This window comes from Zootoca vivipara, chromosome 14 (genome assembly GCF_963506605.1).
Source record: "Zootoca vivipara chromosome 14, rZooViv1.1, whole genome shotgun sequence".
Classification (NCBI taxonomy): Eukaryota; Metazoa; Chordata; class Lepidosauria; order Squamata; family Lacertidae; genus Zootoca; species Zootoca vivipara.
The window spans coordinates 49,871,421-49,885,039 of NC_083289.1; the positions used below are offsets into that span (position 1 = coordinate 49,871,421).

Sequence of the window (13,619 nt, forward strand, 5' to 3'; positions counted from 1 at the left end):
TAGACCAAATCCTGGTCTGAATGAGGGAACCCAGGGCATTCTCCCAAAAGGCCGGGTGCATCACCATCAATATCATCTCCAGCTCAGCTTCTTACCAGTGAACGTATTCTTTGGGAGCCAGTTTGGTGATGGAGGGAACCACCGTGTGAAGCCACCAAACCGCGTCCCTCTGGATGGCTGCGATCTGGTTCTGGAAGGCACGCAGGACCTCCAAATCTGGGGAGAAGGACAGAGGCAGAGGGGGTCAGAAAGAACATCATCAGATCCCAGGATGGCAGAGCCGGGAAGCCCTCTTGCACACTGTCATGGCGGGGAAGGGGCAAAAGCCAGCATCTCGCCCATCTTGCTTAAAACAGGTGGATCAAAGTTCTAGGCCAGGGGTGGGCAATCTGCAGCCAAAGGGGCCTCATTTCATGCACCTCTGGGCCTGATTTCAAAAGCCTCCCAGAAGTGATCAGACCTCTGGCAAGAGAGGTCAAGTCCTACCCTGCATCCAGCTGGACTAGGATGAAGCAGGAAAGCAAGAGATGGATTCGGGGGGGTGGAGGGATGGCTAGAGGGAGAAGAAGAAGGGGCAACAAAGAGTGAGATAGAAAGGAAACAGGGTAGTAGGAAGAGAGAGAGAGGGTGACCCACCCTTCTCGATGTGACCCTGCCCACCACTGGTTTCAGTCCTGCCCCCCCCCCACCAAGATGCGGCCATGGGGGAAATGTGGCTCTCAACACAAAAGCCCTGTTCTTAAATCCGGGCAAGCAGATCTGAAGGGTGGGTGGCGACAATAAGAAAATTCACTTTATTTATATTTATTAATTAGAATTTATATACCACCCTATACCCGGAGGTCTCAGGGCGGTTCCCAGAACAAAATCAAGATGTAAAACCACAACATATATAATCAAAATGAAAACATCAACCCAATAACACCCTCCCCCCCCAAAAAAAGGAACCACATTTTAAAAATTAACCGGAGTTCAATTTTTTGCCTGCAAGAGTTATCCTGTTAACAATGTTCAGATGTGGATTTAAAAAAGAGATAGTAAGGATCACATGAGCCCTGGGAAAAGAGAGTTACTTTGCTGCAGGACTGCTGTTGGGAAATACGGCCCCCTGACTCTTGCAAATGAAACCACTGCTTCTGTCTGAGCAGTTTGGCATGCAAATGCTTCAACTTTAATTGATAAAAGAGGGCGAGGTTCTCGAAACAGGCTGTGAGACTGACAACGCTGTGAGGCTGTGAGACTGACAATGCACGGCAACAAAGCTCAGATGTATTATGACAGACGTGCGATGGAATTAACAATTTTTTTTATTTACGTGCTTATTTTCACACAGGTTCTGGGCAGCGCCTCCAGCGCAGGCCCACAGGTCCTACATGTCTACCGGGCTCCCTCTTCCTCACCCTGTTTTTAGAGACTAAGCCAGGTGGTGCAACCCACTTACTCTTCTTCTCTCCTTTGTCCCACGCGAGGCCAGCTTCCTTCACCTGGGCAGTGATGCTGAGCATCATGGAGACAGCCAGCAGGTCTGTGATGTGGATGACAAAGCGGTCCTGCCAGGGGTAAGAGGGGAGGATGGTGATTATGTGTGTGTGGGGGGGGGGGTGGTCACTGGGAGGCAGGACAGGCCCCCAGGCAAACGACACATACGTGCCAGCTCGTCTCTCCCTTCTGCGTGCTGCTTGGGAGATCCATCAGTCTTCTTCCCCGCCGTGCTTCCGTGACTCATGTCTTGGGACGTGAGCACACATTGCCTTGGCAGAGTCAACAACAGCAGAGCTAGACTCGAGGTGTGAGTATTAAGCTACTTTTATTATATAGAAATCAGGACAAAGGAGAACGTGGTTCCTCTCTCTCTTCTTCCTCGGAGAGAAGGGGATACAAAAGTACAACAACAGAACGGGGTTGGCAAAGTTTTTGTGGCTTGGGCCGGTTCACGGCCCCGCAGATGCCGTGGTGGGCCAGAGTGTGTGCGCGCACATGCACAAATGCTATTTCCAGCGCTCCTTCCGGCGCGGAGGAGGCATGAGCAGCTTCTCATTGGCTGCAGGAGCCGGCCAGCGCCGTGGAAGGCGGTCCCCGCTCTGGTTTAGCGTGGTGCACGGAAGCCGACTGAGCGGGCGGCGGGGGTCAATGGGCTGGTTAAACGACCCCCATGGGCCGCTTGTGGCCCATGGGCCTTAGGTTGCCAACCCCTGGTGTAAATCAACCTCCGCTCCCATGACTCCATCAGGGATGGAATGTAAACACAGACAGATGATAGAACAATCCCACATATATGCACAGGGGGAATGGAACACCAACATCCTCCCCCTTTCCATGTACCTGCAGCTACTGTTTTTCAGCATAACTGCAACCGCCATACTACTACTACAACTACTACTACTACTAATAATAATAATGATAATAAACTTTTATTTGTATCCCGCCTTCCCTGACCGAAACCGGGCTTAGGGCTGCTAACATCATATATATAACATTAGTAGAAAATCAAACAATAATTAAATTACCTCCTAAAACCAAGTCTGGATCAAATTACAATCTAATTAGATGGCTTTCCGCAGGATTAGGGTTGGGAACAGTAAATGTTCATCAGGCCCAACTGTTTACACTGTTCTTATATGGGCCTGTGAGAAAAGTTGGGAGGCCACTTTCATATTAGTCCTTATACAAAAAGAGAAGGGGAGTCAGGCTGAGCCCTGACCAAAGGCCTGGCAGAAGAACTCCATGGTTCCCTGGTAACAACAGACAACAGATCTGCGGGCATCTCATTTCCTGACACGTAGGACACCTGAACGAGTCCATTTTGGATACATTCTCTTGCACGGCAGGCCAGAGACGACGGCTGTGCAGTGAAAGTCGTGGCCGACTCGGGTGTGCAGGTAGGGGGGCTGCTCAGCGATGGGCCGGTGCCAGGGGAAGACACCACAGAGAAGTGCCCCTCTGGGCCATTATGCTTGTTAGCAGGCCCCTGCTTTCCTCCCAGAGCTACCATTGTCAGAGTTCCCTGGAAAGAGGGAATGAATGGTAAACCACTCTGGGAACGGTAGCTCAGATAGGGAAACAGGAGTCTCCTAACAACTGCAGCTCCCAGAATTCTTTGGGGGGAAGCCACGACTGTTCCAAGTGGCATTATGGTGCTTTAATTGTACGTTGTGAATGTGGCCTTGGATGAAAGCAGAAACAGCAAGGAGAAAAAGGAGAAAATGGGGGACTCGCCGGAGCTTTGGTGGGATGTCAGATCACTCCTTATCTAGACTCAGTAACAGCAACCAAAGAAAGATGGCATGTGACGCAGTTAAAGTTACCGCCTTGGGGAACAAAGGAAAAGAAAGAGTGAAAGACTGGAAGAAGCAATGCTCTACAGGACATGATTGAGAGCAGGACGAATGAAGAAATCGTGGATAAAATAAACATCGCATGCAGGAAATTTATAGGACATAGAATTTCTTTGGCAGAAATAAAAGGTAAAGGTAAAGGGACCCCTGACCATTAGGTCCAGTCGTGACCGACTCTGGGGTTGCGCGCTCATCTCGCATTATTGGCCGAGGGAGCCGGCGTATAGCTTCCAGGTCATGTGGCCAGCATGACAAAGCCGCTTCTGGCGAACCAGAGCAGCACACGGAAACGCCGTTTACCTTCCCGCTATAGCGGTCCCTATTTATCTACTTGCAGAAATAAGATTAATTAAATCTGATAATACGAATGGGAGTCAAAAGCTCTGTAGCTGTGGATAAGGGATTAAGAACAAGACTGAATGTTGTTGGATTAATTAAGATTTCTGAAGCAGGATGGGGGGGGGGGAGAAACACATTCCACCTCGAAATCCAGCACACGGGAAGTCGGACAAAATGTATAATTGGCCTTATAATTGGTATATACTGGCATATGAATTGTAATTAGAGATTGACAAAATGTGGTTTTTATCGGATTTTTAGTAATTGAATTTTTAAAAAAATTACAAAAAACAAAACAAAAACACAGAAGGAATACGCCTTTGGCAGAAAGGGCTGGCGGGGGAAACCGAGCGGGTCTCTTACCTTGAACTCCATCTCGGCGTACTGAGGCTCCTTCCGCTCCTGCATGAGACCCAGGCAGAAAGCCTGGAAGTTGATCTCGTGCTTCGTCTGCTTGATGATCTCCCGCAGCAAGGCCCGCGAGGCGCGCAAGTAGTCGTCTTTGTTGGTCAGCAGATCTTGGAAGACCATCGCCAGGAACTGGGAAGAGAGCAAGGAGGAGGGAGAGGCTGTGTCAGCCGGGTTGGCAAGAGGGGGCTGATCTGTTCCACAGGCTGCTTCCCTAGCCCTGGCTAACCAGCCACCTACCTTCGGAGCGAGCTCTGGGCTGTGCTGCAAAACCGTGTAGAGAATCTGCATGTTGTTGGGATTTCTGGCATTTGAAAGCTCGTTGAAGACCACCGATTTGACCACCGTGCCCAAGTTGTCCCGGTGGGCGTTCAGCAGCTCCCTGCAAGAAATGAAGTTGGTTTTCTTAAGGGGGAAAAAACGTCCAAGCTTATTTATGCAAAAGAAAAACAATACTATATAAAATGTAGGAAAAAAGAGGAGTGGGAATTTAACAAAAGCACCTGTGTGATATACAAGGCACGTCAAGACCTCCTCAAAGAATAAGAAGTTCCAGAGTTCATGTTACATACATTAAAGTTGCCAGGTGTCCATACCTGTCCACTGCATATGTAATAAAGTTCTGCCAGGTGACGTAAAATTATGGTGGTTTTTCCTTTTCCTTGCAGAACCTGGATTCTATATGCACTTTTTAATGCTATTGCTAAAGTCCGAATTGTTCTACTGTATATATTGTGAGTAAGTTTAGGTTATCCAGTTTTTTCCACGATCAAATGGTGGCTTGTCTAGCAACTATAAGGAAATCCAGAAGCAAGTCCTTAAATTGGGTGTCCTTGTGATGTTCTATAAAGCCATTATGTGCCACATAATACTCATTCTTTATTTGTAAGAAAGCACTTACACTTTGGAACTCCCTGCCTATTGACATCAGGCAAGCGCTTTCATTGAACTCTTTTCAGCACTAGATAGGCAAGCCTACGCAGATGTGTTGATATGTCTTGCCCTGTTTTTAGTTTGTTGCTTACTTATTTTTATTTTTAATGTGTTAGATAGCTGTTCTTGTTATTACTGGTAATTTCCTCTTCGTAAACCACTTTGTGGTTTGCTCATTTGCTTTTTTTTTAAAACAGTCAAGCAGTGTTTAAACATTATGAAATAAAACACACACACATAGAAAGCAAAAAAACAATTCTAGCATAAATTTAATATTATCACTAATCAGTTGCTTAAGCACATCATACCAAAATCCTCGTACGGGATGGTGTTCCCACCAGAGGTTTTGAACAAAGAACCAACCAAGTTGACTTTAAGGTCCACCCATCTCTTTTCCTAACCACTGACGTGCACAAACCTTCTTCCTACTGCCTCTGCTCTCTCCTGCAAGTATGGCTGGGCTGATATATTGTCCAAAACCAGTTTGAAGTCCGTTATTGTGCTATCGGTTTCATAATTTTTGACGTGGCAATATATTGTGAATCATGGTGTGTGTGTGTGTGTGTGTGTGTGTGTGTGTGTGTGTGTGTGTGTGTGTGTAATGCAAGAACCACAATGCAGGAAAAGACGTGAAGCCGGCCGATGCCTCTACGGTGCTCCATTCTTATTTCAGACATCGTGAATCACACATACACCATATATCACAATGTTGAAAACTGGTTATCGGTCCAGCCCTACCCACAAGCAGTATTTGGCCCACCTTTGCCCTTTACTCAGGTCTCCTTTTTTCAAAGAGGGCCAGATTTTTATGAAGTGAAAATGCATGAGAGCCAACCAAAGTTGTTGACCTTTTTTTAGGGTTGAAATTCTTGGGTTGTTGAGGGTTTTTTTGGGATTGAAATAAACTGTCACAGGGGAAAGATTAACCCGACCGGCGGGCCAGATTGGGCCCCCGGGCCAGACTTTGGACATGCCTGTCCTAGAGCAGTGTTTCTCAACCAGTGTGCCTCCAGATGTTTTGGGACTACAACTCCCATCATCCCTAGCTAGCAAAACCAGTGGTCAGGAATGATGGGAGTTGTAGTCCCAAAACATCTGGAGGCACACTGGTTGAGAAACACTGTCCTAGAGGACCTTTTGCCTGGCTTCAGCCTGGTCTTACCTGACACACAGCATGTAGTGGTTGAGAAGCACTTTGGGTTTGAGGCGGATTTTGATCAGGTTGGAGACCACCTCGACGTCCTCGGAACTGTGGGTGTTGCAGTTCATGCAGACCGACATGAGCAAGTCCTGGGCAGGTCTGGTGAGCTGGGAAGGAAGGGGAAGGGTGGGTGCAATGAGAGCAGGCAGAGGAAGAAGAAGCCACGCAAATAATGAAGATGGGAGGCTTAACCCAGAGTTGGAAAGAAGATAAAGTCCCTACCAGAGAAGAATGGCAAACCAAACTGAAATGGCAAAGCTGACTGGAAAACTCAGAAACTAAAAAGATAAGAACTTTATAAAAGAATGGGGAAATTTTATAAGTTACTTAGGAGACCACTGTAAGCAGATGGAAACAAGAGCAGGATTTTGACTCACTTGTAGTGTAAAAAATATTATGGACAATATGGATTGATATAAAAATTGGAGAATGGATGAATATGCAGTTGTAGATGGTTAAAATAAGACTTTATAGAGGGCATGGGGGGGAAGTCTCGAGATTCGGAGAATTTCTTTATACAGATATGTTCTTCTAAGTTTGTGTTTATTTGCACTTTGTACGTATTTGCAAAAACAATAAAAATGAAGATGGGAAGCTGCCTTATATCAGATGAGACTCTTATGATTATTTATTAAATCTCCTTACTGACCTTTGTCTGGAGATCACAGGGGGATTTACAATATAAACACACACAGCATACTATAACAACAAACAAAAACAATACCTGTCCCGGCTAGAATCCAGCCCCATCTCCAAGTTCAAGTAAGGGAATGGGTAGTTTCAGTTTCAAAAAAAATTGAAACCAAGCCCAACCTTCTTACCTTGGGGTTCTGCAGCCACATTTCCAGCCTCTGCACGGCCATTTGCCGAATCTCCTTGTAGCCGCAGGTGGCAGTCAGGAGGCGCAGGAGATTCCGGGACACATTGTCCATGGGCTGACGCCGGTTGAGCTGATCCCGCAGCATGTCCAGGACATATTCCTCCACGCTCTCGGCCAGGTCGTCGTACCTGGGACAAGACAAGACCATACCGTATAAAATAAAATAATAATAATCATCATCATCATCATCATTTATTATTTATATCCTGCCCATCTGGCTGGGTTTCCCCAGCCACTCTGGGTGGCTCCCAACAGAATATTAAAAACACAATAAGACATCAAACATTAAAAACTTCCCTAAACAGGGATGCCTTCAGATGTCTTCTAAAAGTCAGAAAGTTGTTTATTTCCTTGACATCTGATGGGAGGGCATTCCACAGAGCTGGTGCCACCATCAAGAAGGCCCTCTGCCTGCTTCCCTTTAACCTTACTTCTTGCAGTGAGGGAACCGCCAGAAGGCCCTCGGAGCTGGACCTCAGTGTCCAGGCTGCACGATGGGGATGGAGATGCTCCTTCAGGTATCCTGGGCCGAGGCCGTTTAGGGCTTTAAAGGTCAGCACCAACACTTTTGCTCGGAAACATATGTTGGGCATGAAGCACAGGCTGCTTTTAGAAGGAGGTTAACGGAGCAGGACAGGCTTGAAGACACGGCTTTTAGGTCTATCAAACAGCCAAACTGGGATTCATTTACTGACGATCGAAGAGTGGCAGACAAAAATGATGGACTATGCAGAATTAGCAAGGCTGACTAGCAGGATCCGAAACCAGGGAGAGGCAAGGTTCCAAAAAGACTGGAGTAAATTTGTAGACTATATGGAGAGGAACTGTAGAAGTTTAAAGACACTTGCAGGACTGAAATAAATCCTACGAAATGACTTTAAGTAGAGGGAGTAAAGGAACTGCGAGATAGGAGTGGACAAGAAAACCGAATGGGGGGGAAGGAGGGAAGTCAAAGCCCGGCAGAGCACAGTGAATCTGAGATAATGGAATAGATGATAAAAGGAGAAATTTTTTTGTCTATTGTGTGTTGTTGTGTTTGTTGTTGAATGTTTTGTTATTGTCTAATGTGTTTATTTGAAAATTTAATAAATTGCTTTTAAAAAAACAAAAAAAACCTGGGATTTAGGGCCGCTGAAAACATTTGGAAGATGCGTTATTATAAATGCAAAAAAACAAACTAGTGGGAAACTCTAAATGAAACATATCAGAGCACGTTGAGAACCAGCAATTACAAATGGGGTTTGCCCTGAGAGCGGCCCCATTATCCGCATCGTCTGTCTGCACCTTAGTTTCCAAAGGCCTGTCTGAAGAGGAAGGTCTCGAAATGACAGCAGGAGGATAACAGGAAGGGAGCCAGGATGACCCCTCTTGGGAGGGAATCCCACAACAGGGAAGCAGACACAGAACCGTGCCTCGGAAACGGAGGAGACCGAGATAAGATGCTCCGGGCAGGTTTCTATAGGGAGACAATGATCTTTCAGGTAGCCTGGGCCCAAGTCAGACGATATGGACAAAGCTTGCTGGGAATATTGCACAGTCCCATCACCATCTTCTCTGTCTCTCAACTTATCCCGTCGTTTCTTCTCTCCAGCCTTTGCCATATGGCAGGCATAGGTAAACTCGGCCCTCCAGATGTTTTGGGACTACAACTCCCATCATCACTGACCACTGGTCCTGTTAGCTAGGGATGATGGGAATTGTAGCCCCAAAACATCTGGAGGGCCGATTTGCCTATGCCTAGCATATGCAATCGCTGTGGCTACAGCTATATGAACAACAATGTCTATGGGGCAGGGATGAGAGAAGCTACATAGGGATCTACTGGGAGACCTTTGAGTGATCTGCAGTAAATCAGAAAGAGTATGACTCCTGGTTGTTTAACTATATCAACAAGTTGGCTCCCCCCCCAACCCGGGACACACACCCTTCAAATTAAAGCTAGGGGGTGACCAGGAATGGATTTGCATGCCAGATGGAGGAAGTCTGAATGCACATCACAGCAAAGCTCGGCAGCGGAGGACACCATGCTTTTGCATCTGGCTCTGCTGGGTGGATCTGATAAAACACAAAGAAGGTCCTGTAAGTGTGGAGTCTGTCCTCCCCTGCTATAGGGTTAATAAAGACATAGGAAGCTCCAGCTGAATCTCATATGCCACATTTCCTTCGACCCTTCTGCAGTTCTCCAGTGCTGTTTGAAGTGAGGGCCTTTGCCATCAATGGGTAAGCGAGCGTACCTGGGCATCAGTTGTCCTTCCTGATCTGGGCTCATCTTGTCCTCAGCAATCAGCAGCTCGCTCTGGCTGTCCTCCTCTTCAGGCATAGAGGGATGTGGGCTGTTCCCTGAAGGAAAGTCAAGAACGCCACATTTCTTCAACACAGAACAAGGGGGCAAGTTCAGATGTCACAATAAACCATGGTTTGTCTCAGTGGGAACAAGGAGAAGCAAACCTCAGACTCATTCACCCTTCAGAACAGCTGCGATGAGTGCAGCAGCTTTCATTTCCAGTTTCAATTAACCACAGTTTAGTGCTACGTCTGAACTGTACACTGTGGTTAACCTTAAATGGTGGTTTACTGAAATAAGCCCTATGAAATGACGCCATCTCGTTTTGCGACAATCTCTCCGCTAATCTCATCTTCAGATCCCAGGACCTGCCAAGCACCATCGTCAAAATTTCAGACCGGGTCAATTTTCTGAGAAGTTCCATTTAAGCTTCTACATCAACAAAACGTTAAACAAACCATGCCAGAGGGATTGTACTGATCATATGTGGTTGAACTGTTCTGCAACAAACTGATTTTGGCAAAAGGTATTTGAAGAGACTGGTAAAATAGTAGGATGCAAGCTGGAGTGTATTCCACAGCTGGCTTTGTTGTTCCTATTTGATAATGAAAAGGCTGGTGTTCCTTACAAGGACTTAGTTTCAGTTTCAAAGGTGACAGCTCATCAGCTGATAAGTAAACATTGGAAAACTGGTACAGGGTTAATGTTATCCAAGTTGTGTATGAGCATCTGGCAAATTTGAGAGCCAGTGTGGCGCAGTGATTGAAGTGTCAGACTGAGAAACCAAGGTTTAAATCCCCATTTGGCTATAAAGCTCACTGGGTGACCATGAGCCGATCATTGTCTATTAGGCTAACCTACCCCACAGGGTTGTTGTGGGGGTTAAATGAGGAGGGGGAGAGCCATGCATGCCACACCTTGAGCTCCTTGGAGAAAAAGGTGGGACGTAAAACCAGTAAAACTATGGGCAGGCAAAGTAAGGCCCGGGCGCCAGATCCGGCCCAATCGCCTTCTAAATCCGGCCGGTGGACGGTCTGGGAATCAGCGGCTTTTTTACTTGAGTAGAATGTGTCCTTTTATTTAAAATGCATCTCTGGGTTATTTGTGGGGCCTGCCTGGTGTTTTTACAGGAGTAGAATGTGTGCTTTTATTTAAAATGCATCTCTGAATTATTTGTGGGGCATAGGAATTTGTTCCATTCCCCCCCCCAAAAAAATATATAGTCTGGCCCCCCACAAGGTCTGAGAGACAGTGGACCGGCGCCCTGCTGAAAAAGTTTGCTGACCCCTGAGTAAAACAATGTATTACTGAAAAGTTAACAAAAAGACAATGGAAGGTAAAAAACATGACTCTGGCAGTTTAGTTTGACTTGATTTCATAGGTCAACAGGTCTACGCATACCATAATTCCTCAATCAAACCATACAGATCTTTTAAAATTAATCTACTGGACTTCACAGTGAGCACTATTAAAACGGATGTACTATGATTCTCTTTCGTGTTGACGTTGCTATCTGTATGTTCAGAAAATGAACAACCACCTTCCAAGCAACTCTCCCACTAAGTGCCCTACCAGCGCTCAGGTCTCCCCCACTGCGTCCAACCTCCCCATGGAGCAAAATGCTTTTGGGAGGCATCTTGGTGCTGAAGGCTGTCTGGATGTTTTCCACAAAGGTCTTGCAGTGAGGGCTGTCCACCCAGATACGCTCCCCCAGAGAATCCTCAATGTAAACCTGCAAAGGAGATGAGCAGAAACACCTTTATATATACCTGCACCAAAAAACAAAACAAAGCAGTTAAGCGGGGTGGGTGGGTGTGCCCCAAACAGACAAGATCAGTACTTTCCAGCCATTCTTATATCAGATGCTGCTGTTACGGGTACAGTATTCAAACTTTTGGGATTGCACAGATCTGTGTGGCAGAAATGAATGGTAGCTGCTAATTGCATCTCCAGGCAACTGGGCTCCCTCTAATTTTAGCCAAAATCATAAACCCTCCATAGCCTAATAAAAACATTAGGGGGGGGGATATTTCAATGACTGTTTTATTTGCTTCTTTCTCTAGCAGCTGCCATTCCACCAGGCTGCAGCAAAGGGAGAGACAACACCACTCCATTTGGCCCATGAATTGTTTTGATTCAAGCCAGCCACTTTAAGAACTGATGCTGAGATTGCTTGATTTCCTCTTCCCTCCCCACTGCTTTTTCCTTTTGTGACATGTCCATCAGGGCCTGCCTTGTTTCCTTTTGACTGTGTATATCTAAAACACAAAGCCGCTCTGGGAGCCTTTTCATCTGAAGAGCAGGGATAAAAATACTTTAAGAGAGATAATTATTTTCGAGTGACAGGTGTTGAAGATGCTCGTGTCCTTGAACACAGCCTTAACACTTCCGCCTGCCTCCAGTAAGCCTCCCACACGAACACTGTCCCAAGTTGGTGTACCTTGACAAAGATCTCAGGCCAGTTCTCGTCCTCCTCATATGCCGCCATGAGGAGGTTGCAGGCCAAGACAGACACCAGGCTGTTCCCTTTGGCTTTGAAGTTGATGGAGGCATCTCGGCGGAGAAGACTGCACAGTGCCTGCAAAAGCAAATTCCCCCAGTGAGAACAAGTGGAGAGCCTCCTCTAACAATATTTCTCTAACAATTTTCCATATTTCCCTCCCCTGGACTTCCCTCATATTCCCATTTTGTTTTATTTCCATATTATTCACCCTGCGTGTTGTCTCCCAGTTCCCCCCCCCATACATATACGTAATCTTACTGTTTGTTATATACAATTGCGTTTGTTTTTTCAAACCCTGCCAGTGAGTCCAATTCCTTATGTTGCTTCTTCATATATGCTGTAAATGGTTCCCATTCTCTTTTAAAGTCTTTGCTATCCCTTTCATGTAATTTATCTGTTAATTTTGCCAGTTCTGCATATTCCATAAGTTTCCCTTGCCATTGTTCTTTCGTTGGTATTTCTTCTGTCTTCCAAGCTTGTACTAATATAATTATTGCCACTGTTGTTAAAAATCAACTTTGGTCTTTGTGTTCCTTAGTGCTACATTAGTTTCTCCGGAAGAGATATGTTCCATTGTCTATCCCAAAATGCCCCTAGAGTTAAGTCAAGTCAATATTTCTAATCTTGATGCACAAAGACAAATCCGGCTCTTACCTCAATCACTCCTTCCGTGGCAAAGATGTTGGGCTTCATTTTCGCCAGGTACATCAGGCTCAAGTACAGGCTGGTGTCGGGCTTTGCCCGGTTCATTTTCAGCTGCTTCACGGCCCCGCACAACACCCCTTCAATGCGGTCGTCATTGCCTTCGGCTTCCGCAGCCTCGATCTCATCCAGCAAAACCGCTGGGGCCACTGCAAAGAGAGCCAGGCAGGAAATGAGTTCCTCAGAGCCCTCAGCCTATTGGCAGTTGTCATTTTTAAGCAAGCCAAATAAATGTTATACCAAAGCTCAAGGCAAAGGACTTCTGAGGGGGGTTTGGAAAAAAAGGTAACACTCTTGATAAACTAAAGGTGGACAACTTTTTTTGGTGAGGGTGCCAAAATATTAAAGAGCAGGAGTCTTGCAGCATGGTTCATATTTGCCAACAGAGCTTGGAATCTGCATCAGACCAACAAAGTCCATCATTTACCTTTGCATCAAAACATCTGTACCTGTGTTATAAGAATTTCAAGGTCATATATATATAAATATATATATTCATAACTGTATATATAAACCACATGTCTGAAACCCCATAGAAAAGGTCCTGAACAAATTGACCTCAAATATTTCTCTGCAAGGTCAAAGTGGGAAACCTCCCCATTGTCTCTTTCCTCACAAATCCTGTCTTAAGGCCACATTCAAGATATGAACAGGGTGTGAGCCTGTGACCTAGATTCAGGAATTAAGTAGTTATAAAAATAAAAAGAGTGGCCAAAACCCAGATAATGCAATCAGGTAACTTGCCAGACAGGAGATATCAACAACGCGCTGAGATTTCTGTTGTAGACCACCTTTCCTGTGATGTAGGTATGATGTATCTAGGGGGTGGTCTTGGGCTCCAGGGTGGGCAATTAAAAATCTCTATATAAGGGCGGGCACACCATTGTTCGGGGTCCCTCCTGCCTCCTGCGTGTGGTAGTGAGCACCCTGTTGCAACAGTTAATAAAATCAGGTTTACTAGCTGCTTTGCTTCTCAATATTCTCTGGTTGGTCTCTGTTATTTTCTCCTACTGATAGAGAACCTACAAAGGGAC

At 45.9% G+C, this 13,619-nt stretch overlaps 1 protein-coding gene across 1 annotated transcript in view; it reads right to left on the reverse strand.

Moving 5' to 3' along the window:
* The window catches only part of INTS1 (integrator complex subunit 1), a 66,724-nt gene that overhangs the window by 50,080 nt on the left and 3,025 nt on the right, over positions 1-13,619 (reverse strand). The window contains exons 3-12 of the mRNA XM_035131449.2: positions 12,538-12,734; positions 11,821-11,958; positions 10,953-11,112; positions 9,331-9,436; positions 7,038-7,224; positions 6,178-6,323; positions 4,323-4,464; positions 4,038-4,214; positions 1,442-1,550; positions 96-216 (exon numbers count right to left, since the gene is read on the reverse strand). Of these exons, the coding sequence (XP_034987340.2) occupies positions 96-216; positions 1,442-1,550; positions 4,038-4,214; positions 4,323-4,464; positions 6,178-6,323; positions 7,038-7,224; positions 9,331-9,436; positions 10,953-11,112; positions 11,821-11,958; positions 12,538-12,734 (1,483 nt within the window). The remainder of the gene's footprint in view (positions 1-95; positions 217-1,441; positions 1,551-4,037; positions 4,215-4,322; positions 4,465-6,177; positions 6,324-7,037; positions 7,225-9,330; positions 9,437-10,952; positions 11,113-11,820; positions 11,959-12,537; positions 12,735-13,619) is intronic.